The sequence below is a fragment of the Pocillopora verrucosa genome, chromosome 3 (genome assembly GCF_036669915.1).
Source record: "Pocillopora verrucosa isolate sample1 chromosome 3, ASM3666991v2, whole genome shotgun sequence".
Lineage (NCBI taxonomy): Eukaryota > Metazoa > Cnidaria > Anthozoa > Scleractinia > Pocilloporidae > Pocillopora > Pocillopora verrucosa.
Genome location: NC_089314.1, coordinates 2113933 through 2124662, shown reverse-complemented (window position 1 = coordinate 2124662; position 10730 = coordinate 2113933). Strand labels below are relative to the sequence as shown.

The 10730-nt window shown below is 38.3% G+C and overlaps 1 protein-coding gene across 1 annotated transcript; it reads right to left on the bottom strand.

Annotated features, from left to right (window-relative positions):
• Positions 1–736: 736 nt before the first annotated feature.
• On the bottom strand, positions 737–10628 carry LOC131776899 (nose resistant to fluoxetine protein 6). The gene is given in 22 exon segments (XM_066163664.1): positions 737–1860; positions 1993–2135; positions 2615–2822; positions 3161–3287; positions 3480–3608; positions 4202–4281; positions 4617–4785; positions 5069–5161; positions 5833–5885; positions 5887–5932; positions 6091–6265; positions 7181–7231; positions 7234–7296; positions 7299–7328; positions 7331–7386; positions 7388–7438; positions 7964–8070; positions 8072–8100; positions 8871–8955; positions 9309–9427; positions 9430–9459; positions 10263–10628. Coding segments are annotated over 22 exon segments (2205 nt in total). The 5' UTR covers positions 10507–10628; the 3' UTR covers positions 737–1743.
• Between the last annotated feature and the right edge of the window lie 102 nt (positions 10629–10730).

Below are 10730 nucleotides of genomic sequence, written 5' to 3'. Positions count from 1 at the left end.
AAACGTACACATTGCAACATGTTGCAACATTTTACAGGTTTGTCGATGCTGATATGCCCCAATCCCTTGGCCCGCTCGAAGCTCGGACGTCAACGCCATTTCTAAAATGGGGGACTTTGAGTGGTACCGATGTCGTCGTGGAGGAATGTTAGCTTTCACTGGCACTACTGCTAACGGATGATGAAAGAGTTAGTTAGGGAGGTAAAACTCGGCAATGGATTAAGAAGAAACAAGAGGGTTGATTCGCAAATGCTGGTAAATGTATTCAATGATAGAAAACGTGGCGGGATACACAGAGATGTTCCAAGCAACCCTGTATATTTCCATAGCCTCAGTTGCCTTCGTTGTTTTTGCTACTTTCCGGCCTAGTGCCACTACATCGGCCACACTGATATCAAGTGTACTCGGTAATTCTTCCAAACCTTGTTCTCCTGTGTAGTATGACTTAACGAATATGTTTCAAAGCCAAGGAGGCTCCCCAACATGTCTACTGGCTTCCTTGGTATTTTCATTTCGGTTGTTCAATTGGAACATTATTGGTTCTATTTCATTACAGACGCACATTTAAATTTTTGTTGAAACTCTTAAAGTCATGTCGCTAAAAGGTTGTGTCGAATAAATTTAGCAAAAAAAAATACAAAATTCAAAAACGAAAACAAAAAAATAATAAAAAGAAGAGAAAAAAGAAAAGAAAACGTTTTTTTTTTTTACATAAATCAATATGGTTCTAAAAAGCTCTCATAAAACAATCAAATGTTTATTTCATAAAGCACCGTTACAAGGTCATTTATATTGGTATTTCGGTCACTACAAAAAAAGGGTTCTTGAGAGAGCATTCAATACAAATGTGTGACTGGGATTTTCCAATCAAGGCCGGCAAAACCTACAATAACGTCTACCAGAAAATAAGAAGGTATACTTAACGAACCACTTTCGCGAATGGAAAGACGTATTTAGTGTGTCGAACGGCAACAGAACTTCCTTAGTCAATATTTGTGGAGGCCAGCTTCACTTCCAGTTAGAAAAGTATAAACTTCATTGTCGGAATAAGATACATTGGTAACGATACCACATTATTAATTAGTTAATTAATAAACTCATAAAACTACCTCACGATTCGCAGTCGTTCGAAATCTTAAGGCACTCTTCGAGTTTACTTAGAAAGAAAAATCACGTTATCTAAATACTGACCACACTTTTGGATTACTCTTTAAACAATAAGAACAATTTTCCCTCGCCAAGTACTCCTACCTTAGAAGATTTGTGCTAGATACTTATAAAGACGTTTCATGGCTAAAAAAACTAAGTAACTCTTTAAGTCCTTCGAATTCCAATCTCAAGATATCCAAACCCATTAACGTATCATGTAGCCTACGTGTAGCCGTACCCTCCCTCTGCAAGGGTATCATGTTAACCTCCCAAAACGTACCCTGTAAATAGCTTTTGTTACGAATCTTAAGGAAAACTTTGAGTTTACTTTTGTTTCTAAGGTAGATTCTGCAGTTAGTTATAAATCATATACTTAATCAAATTTTTCATTAACAAATTTCATAAAAAGTCTGAAAAAACATAGCGAATATACTTTTACTGTGATTCTCAAATATGTTATCTTTTTAATGTCAATAGAAAAATATAAAAAATAAAATATTGCGCGTTGTTAATAGAGCATCTATTAAAATTGGTTGTATGGCATCGCAGGAACGACTGGTCTTAATCAGACTCTTTTATCCATGACATCTGAGCTCAGTTGTCACTTTTAAAAATAAACTTCTCCAACTGCATCATGGGATATTCCACACACACTGACACAATAAAGGCCACTGCATACGAAATGCCAAGTACACCGACAAAACAAAATGCCTGGTAAGGAAAAAAAGACATACACAATTACGTAACTACTGAACGTTCACTTTCAACAGCAACAGCACTGCATTTCTTACGAAAGGAACAACAGTACATGGATCGAAAAACAGTAAATCGAGTCGCACTTACAATGTGGACATCAGAATATGCCCGAACAGTCTCATACGACTGAAACAGAGCAAAGATGATGATAGGGTGAACCAGATAGGCACAATACGTCAGCCGGCTCAGTGGAATCCAGAATCGAGCCGACAGGAATTTATTCACCAGGCCTTCAAAAGAAGAAGAGAACAAATAAAATCGAGTATTGCTACACTAATGCAACATCGACCAGTAATGAACATCTCTCGTATCCGGTAAGAGATCTCGTAAACATGAAAGCTAAAAAATTGAGACTGTTTTTTTCCAATCGCATGGCATGCATACAATAAAGGCTAACTCTCTGAGACTTTATAAGAATCCAACGCGATGGTTGCGCAGACCGCCATTGAGAGCCCGTTCACCTGCTATGATATATCATGCCTTATAACATTAAACACCACACGCCAAACACAGAACGAGCCATAGAAAACTCGGGGAAATACAAGCAATCGCGCTTGAGCGCGGGAAAACGCAAGTTAGCAAATCACGTTCGAGTTTATTATAGCATCATGATACTGGCCTTAGTGGGTGGTAACGTTTGTGAACTCAACCAAAAGCGTTAAACGATCACAATATCGCTACACTCTATCGAAAATCGCTTTACACGTACCTCCAAGCCCGTTATGGCAAGCAAATATCACCCAGGCTAATGCCAGGCTCCACGCGAAACGTGAGAAAGTTCCGTATATGATATTCTCAGCGCGAGAAAATTGCACGGGATTGTCTTTCCTTAACGCTTTGTACTGACCATACAGAGTAGACAGAGCGAGAACAATAGCAACACACCAGCCAGCCATGTTGAACAAGTACGTCTGAACCTTGAAGAAGTAAAACACTCAATTTGATTTCATTCCAAATTGTGATCAGATTCTTCCACGGGAAAGAATAAAGCCACTAAAATATGCCTCGCTTTCAACCTGTGGCTTCGTGGCTCAGTTGGTAGTACCGCTTAACTAGTATGTAGGAGGTACGAGTTCGAAGCCTGAATTTTTTCCCACCACAAGAATAAATTATTTTATCCCCAGGTATAATCTTTAGCACCTTGCAAACTACTCTTTGCAGGCAAAAAGGGGCTCCCACCGCCAACAAAAACAAGTTCCAACAAAAATGTCAACCAACATTTATGTGAAAAGATATGATCACCATAATTTCATACCTTAGTGGAAAGTCTCCAGTCCTTTACGTGAAGAAGTAAGTATCCTGTTACTATGCCGACAAGATACGGTGAAATACGACAGTAAGGCTTGACGTAAGTCAGAGACATGGAATCCGCACCGCGCCCCCTACAAAAAAAGTCATTGACATACGACAAAGTGAGAACTAAAGAGGGGCATCGAGATTTGCGCTTTTTCTCCACCGTTTGATAACACGTCTGAGCTTCAGCTCGTTGCCATAGCAAAACCAGGAAAAAACAAGCAAATAAACAATCAAAACATAAGAAACGCAAACAAAAAGGTAAAAAAATAGGTTCTCACGCGGCATCTAAAGCAGCTTTACTGATTATAACAGCAGGAAGGTCATAGTGAGCATAGATAACAGCTGTGGTGGTAAAACTGATACCCAGTAACAGAGCAACAAACACAATCAGTCCTCGCAGTCGAAACCTGATAATAAAACACACAAGTCATTCATGAATGAAGCGATAAACATCAGAACTGAATTGTTTCAGGCTTAGAGCTGAATAGTGACTTAACAGAATGACGAAGAAAAACAGAAAGCCCCGCCATATCGCGATATTTCTCAATATCCATAACTTTTCTATTTATTTAAACAATTTCTTGCTATACCGGAGACTTCTAAATATTCTAATGATATCCAGATATCTAAGGAGAGCTTGCTGTGGTGAAAAAAAACCCTTCTTAGCCGGTCCAAGCAATACGCAGGACACGTGTCACATGAACTTAGCTAGTGATGGTTTTGCTCAACATTGAGTGTGGCTCGGTGGTAGAGCATCGGAGCGCCCAATCCAAAGTTCTGAAATTCCATTCTTCACAGGAACTCAGAATCATTCTTGGTACAACACTCGTGACATGACGATAAAACATCTTTCTGCAACACTACTTAGACCTTCAAGGTCTATTAGTTTTTGGAGGAAAAATATCAATTTTTTAATTTGCTTGCAAACCAGTATACTGTTCAGTGAGACACCAAGAACGATTTTTACTGAGACTATTAAAATAATGTCTTTAATACATACCTGTACGCCACAAAGAGAACGGCGGGAGCAATGATATAAAATTGCATGTCATTTGCTAGGTACCAGCTCCAGACAAAACACTGCAAAAAATAGGAAAAAATAAATCGATAAATGTACACAGGAAAAAACGTAAGGAGCCTTTTAGTAACTAAGCAAATTAGCTAAATTGAACAACGTAGGTCTGATATTTCAAAATCCATGGCGTGTCAACCATTTTGACTCAGAAAAAGATCGAATACGTTGCAGTTATCCGAAAGCGATATTTGGCCAAAAGGTAATACGGGTTACGAAACCTATCAGCTTAAGGGCGCAATCTTGATGTAAAATCATATTCTTTCACTTAAATTACAAGGAAATGTAATTTTAGCAACAGATGGGAAGAATCACTGACAAGATCTTAGCAGATAAATCTCACCGATGCACCAAAACTAGTTGGATAGAAGTTGTTAATGTAGAGTAAGTTGGTCCACCAGTACTTGTCACACGGGTTCTTTTCCTGGGCTTGATACCAAAAAGGGCCGTTACCAAGAAATCCATTCAGTTTGTCGTAAAACAACAAAACGAACATGTAAGCTGGAGTTAACCTGGGGAACGATTTGGCAGTATTGTTAATACATCACCAACAGCTGGTTTAACCCAATTTATACACTCTGCTCAGCATGCTCATTCTCTATACTGTTCTCTTTACATTTCCTATGGTGTTGACAAAGAGAATTTATTTAACAATCAAGAGCTTCTTTCGTTGGTGACCAGCTCTGCCGTTATTACATTAGTTGCCTGGTCTATGGTTTTACGGCAAGAAAATAAGCTTTGGTATAAGCAGATGAATCATGATCAGTCGATAACAATTTGAAGTGAAAAACTTACCTCCAAAAACGATGGAAGTAGTATTTAAAGAGTGGCAGCTGTCCATTTTTCTTCTCCATATGACGCAATGACAAATAAGAAACCAAGAGACCACTGAAAAAAAAAAAGCACAGTTGTACACATTAGATATTACACAAATCTATCTCATATGTTCAAAAAGAATCGAAAGGAGAAAGAGGGACACCTTCTAAACCAAATTTCGCACTGGAACTGATATAAAAAACCCTTTCTGTTCCATAGTTCACTTTTAAACAAAGAGGTAAAGACGAAAATTGAGCATCCTCTCTAACTTTTTCTGAGAAACCTCTTAAATTGTACGTCAAAGTAATTTTCAATTCAGTGTGAAGAGTAACTTAACAAAGATTGTTTCAATTCTGGATTACATTTTTCCACAAATGGTTTTCAAAACTCGAGCTATCACCTCGAGATGAGACGAAAAACTGAAGCCACTTGTGTCTTGGTGACTTAAGTCTGTTTTCCCGCACTTTAGGAGAGTTGCTTTTTTCTTTATTTGAGTGACAGAGACTCAGGGTGATATTTTCCTTTGTTCTGATGGGCTTTTGTTATCTCTCTGATTTTGGTTTTACAACTTGAATATTTTATCTAAAAAGCACTTTCTAACAAGAGATCTCGTAGCCTCTGGCCCTGATTTATATGATAATAGGTCAGCACTGTAAACTGAAATCAGTTAAATGGTATTATTATGCAAATATTTATCGTTTTCCAAAATTTTTCCTCATACAAACACTTTGACCACGACATACCTCAGAAAGAAGAAACTATAACTATCCACTGAAAACGTTGCATTCCCAATAGCCCTCCAACGTAAATCGTTTGAAGTAATTGAAAAAAAACACAATTTACCTGCAATTAAAGAAAGCCCACTGATGATCATGAGTCCTGAATTGGTCACTATAATCCCTTATGCTGGCCAATTGAGTGGACAACACATAACACAGAATCAACCAAATATTTGGAATTTTATGATCAATATATTTTGCTAATGAGAAAAATAATACTACTTACTAATTGCGATCCTAATGGAATACGCATACACATGTCCCAGGATCACCCACCACATACTCATCACTCTCATTCCATTGATGACGTAACAGCACTGGCGGGACTTTGGTGTTCCATACTACTGCTTGTGTTTTTGAATTAATGAGAAACACAGAAAAACCTGCCCAATCACATCTACAAGAATTTTGGAAAATTTGTGACAAACTAGGTCAGCAATTTAAGGGTAATAACATACAATTACCCCTACCCTTACAAGTAAGTTCTGTGTTGGCTTATGTTGAGACATCGGTTTGTGCCGCGTCATGGACAACTGTTCTCCTCCAAAAGATTGGCATATTCTTCTATAATAAATCTTAGGGACATGCCAACCCACACTACCCTTGAGAGTTTTGATTGGCCAATTATAAAAAGAAGGGTGAATAGGAGGATTACCCAAGAAGTGGTTGTAAATAGGATGTTTTCACTAATTATGCTCAAAAACATAAAAATCTAACTAGGTTAATGGCAAAACGACTCTACCAAGGCTGACCAAACAAGTAACGTGCACTGAATCCTAAATTCCTCATAAAAATGCCAAAAATTGGTAGCTTTAAAACCGCAACATCACTCTCTTTATTCTGGACGACTGCATGGTGCATCCACTAAATTTGTGAAAAAAAAAAGGAAATCCATGTTTTTTAAACCTTTAACTCCCTAGATCTTATTAGTAATTCTCCTTACTGTCTGCCATATGGTTCTTGTGATGTTAGTTTGGAGAATTTGGCATTGAATCAACTACTAATCCCCTAATTGATATTTTCTTTTTTCTCATCACTTGTCTGCTTGATATTGTATTGATATTGTAAGGAGAAATTCTGTCTTGGTCACTCATGCGAGTTTAAAGGGTTAGGCCAAAACTGCTGTTTCCCACAACCTGACGGCCCAATTCTTTAATTTTGATCACAATGATCTTTGTCTTCTTCTTCCTCTTTTTCCTCTTCCTGTTTCTTCAAAATTTAATTATCTTCTTTACCAATAAGAAAGTTATTGTACTGGGCTATTACATGTGATGACAACACATCAGCACAATTGTAATAATCTTTAACTTACTAGGCTCATTTTTCTGATAAGGGAAGCTTGTCAATCTGGTGGATGAACCATTCTCTCATCAGAAGGTGGGTGAACACTGCTTTGGTGACTTTGTTCAAATGAATCAGACCCCTGGCGTGAAGTATTGGTAAAGAATCATCTCTGATTGCATGAAGCCACTAGTTTGGCTGACAGGTACAGATGGCTCCTTCATGAAACTAATTACATGTCAAGATTGTGCCAAAGAGGCAGAGGAACAGGATTAATCCACACAAAATCCTGTGAAGGTGAGGTGCAAATAATAATCTCTTTAATGACTACCAACTAAAGTCAAGATGAGCAAATTTTGCTAATGAACATGTATGCAAAGGATTTTTGAACCCTTTGAATATGGACACAGAAAGTAATCGGGACAAGTAGATAATGTCAAACTGAACTCCTCAGGGTGGAATTTCAGGGCACCGAACTAAATACTTTTCAAAGTTGCCATTAGGCAATTCTGAAAATGTTTTGTTTTTGGCATTTCATTCTATCCTTTTATTACAAAATGCTCTCAAAAGTGCATTTTAACAACCAAAGGGGGAAGACAGAACAGAAAACTTTGTGCACATTAATACATGTATTCTAATAATACCAATCACAACACACATATCTCCAGGCTTAACAAAATGCGGGGAGTAGGTAGAGGAGGGAGGGGGGGGGGGGGGGAAGAGGTAGTGTGTGAAGTTGCAAAAGTGAGTAAATGAAAGACCTGTCTCACTGTCTCATTGCCTGACTAAAACTGCATCATATTAATGCACTTACAAAGTGAGTATTGCTCCTGTTGTGTATTCTGATTTTTTGCTACAGTAAACAGATTTTCCATTTGCATCTGGTCCTGGCAATGGCTGTGCTCCTGGCCTCAACACCACTGTCTGTTTTATTTGCATAATTATTAATCCCTAAGAGGTTACAACAAAAAATATATTGTGAACTTTGTGATGACCCAGTGTCTTATAATTACTTACTGACAAATATATTAAGCATGAGCTCATTTTCCAACAAACTAGATTTGTTGAGGGGTAAGTTTCTAAAGAAACTGTGGTGCTGCGTCGGTGGGAGAGTATAGCAGGTAATTTAGTGTTAACAACTGGGTTGAAAACGTAAATTAGCCACCATAAATGAATCACTCTGATGGTGAATCACTCTGATGAAGGGCTAACGCTCGAAATGTCAGCTTTTTTACCCTTTATGGTGGCTAATTTATGTTTTCAACCCAGTTGTTAACACTAAATTACCTGCTAGATTTGTTGAGTTCAGCAAGTAATGCCAATTTTTTTTCTTCAAATGTTTTTCTTTCCTTTTTCTCAGAGTAATCCAGCTGGTTGGAATCTTAAATCTTTGAATCTAATTGGCTAATTGCAAATTTGTAACTGGTCCAATAGCTTTTACACAATACAGACTTCAAGAAAGAATTTTTTAGCACCATTTATAGCTAAAATTAAGCTCAGAAAAGCAAACCAGCAGAAAAAATAACTATGTTATTACCCATCCAGGGTAGTCCCCTGTGGTTAAAAAAAATGTCCCTTATGTGGATACTGCCTAAGGCACAGGGTTATCCCCTACAAGGACAACCCTTTACCTTAGATGGTATGCAAGACTTTGGGCACAGTTTTTCCCATGCAGACCTCCAGCCCAGGAAATAACATATTTTCATTGGCTGTGTACACACCTGTAAATACATCTTGCAGACCTCTGGTTACATCCTCTTCACTGCATTGTTTGGGTGCACAAATTCCCCAGCGGACAGGAAACAACTAACAATAACATATGGTTAGAAGACCATGGTTCCCTTACAAAATTTAAGTTTGCATATTTTTTCTTTGGCAGAAGCTCCCAGTGATAGGTCCACCAAATTCAGATATTATCATGCTGATAAAATTTTGTTTCTTTTGAGTTCCTAAAGAGTAACCTTTAAAAGTTAGGCTTGAAGCCCTGAAACTTACAGCATATTTTTGATACTCAAGGAAATCAGATGTAAGAGAAATTAGGCTGTGGAATTAAAAATGACACTTCACTCAAAAAAGGTTTGTACAATATCACATTCGTAGAATGAAGCAAAAATTGACAATTCTGTAAAAGTTTACTAAAAGCTGCAATATGCACTCACCTTGGTAATATTTAAAGGAGGCTGTGTAAAAGACAGATAGGCCAAACAATAATGAGCATCAGGTATGGTTTCAGTACACTCACTGTAAGATCCTAACCAACCGGTGTTCCCCAGAAAAGTCCACTTTGAGGTTTGCCGATCGCATCCACATCTCAGAAAAGAGACCACCATTTGTAAATATCAATCAATTTTCCTTCATCTTAAGTGGTCTGCAGTGGAGCGCAACCAATATGACCTGAGAATAACTAAGATGATCGACGCACATCTGCCGGTTATTTAGATGTCGTCTCGAAATAAATTAAACGTCTTCTCTTCTCGCCTCGATGGTCAAAAACCTTTGAAAACATCGAATGAAATCGAGCGAATCGACTGCATTCCGTGTATTGACACGCAGGCGATCTGCCAAACGAGAGCGAGACCTGCATGATCATGAGCGGGGTGACATAATAATTAGATGCAGACCGTTTCATAAAGGTCGTCAATGGAAGCGATCTACGGAAAATCACCGGGTGACCGCCTAATAAAGGGTGACCACTTCATTCACCTAAACAGATTGAAATTTTTCATGCATTGATGAAGCGAATTTAAGGGATGTAGTGCGTTTGCAAGAAGCTTTGATCAAGTTACCAATCTAGAGTTCGGCTATCAACCAGCAAAGTGAAACGAAAATTAAATTTATGAACTAAACAAGGGACAAAGAAGGGCGTCAGCATACCTGCATGATCAGGCTAAGGTAAGAACATCAAGCTTGCATTAATTTAGTGTCAAAAAATAAAATCGACATCTTTTAATCACGAGATATATCACGCGCATAGTACATGACCAAATACATATGGAGAAGCGTTCCGCCGGTTTCTAATGCAAATATTACGATGGGCTGGTAGGGTCATTCCCTCGTGACAACGTTGTCACAGACGTGCGTATAAAGTACGAATCTACTTTTGATATACTCACAGGAATAAGCAACTGGTAATTGTAAAAGGTTTGCAACAGTATCCTGGCACTCTTTGGAGATGTCTGAGAAGTTAAACTTTATAGGGAGAGGAGGCAGCGATGGAAAGCCGAACTTCTGTGCGAGCTGGCTGTAGTTTTCCAGAACAAATCCAGGGGATGCACAGGAACATGTGTTGAGCAAAGCAAAAGCGAAGAAGATAGCAATGAATTCCATTGCTGTCTTTGTTGGTGAAATTCCTACCATCTTGTAAACGCCGGCTAAGAAATGCCGTACTATTGATGATGCAGCAGAAAACACATGGTCGGAGAGAGACTGGGACTGGAAACAACGTGCAGCACAAAAACGCAAAGTAACAAAATTTGACCCCCTTTCTCGGAAATACTCGTTTTCTATGGATTGGCCATATTTTACCGTAGTCGGGACTGGAAAAGCAACGGCTTTTTGTTTATCCGTCCTAGAAAACTCAC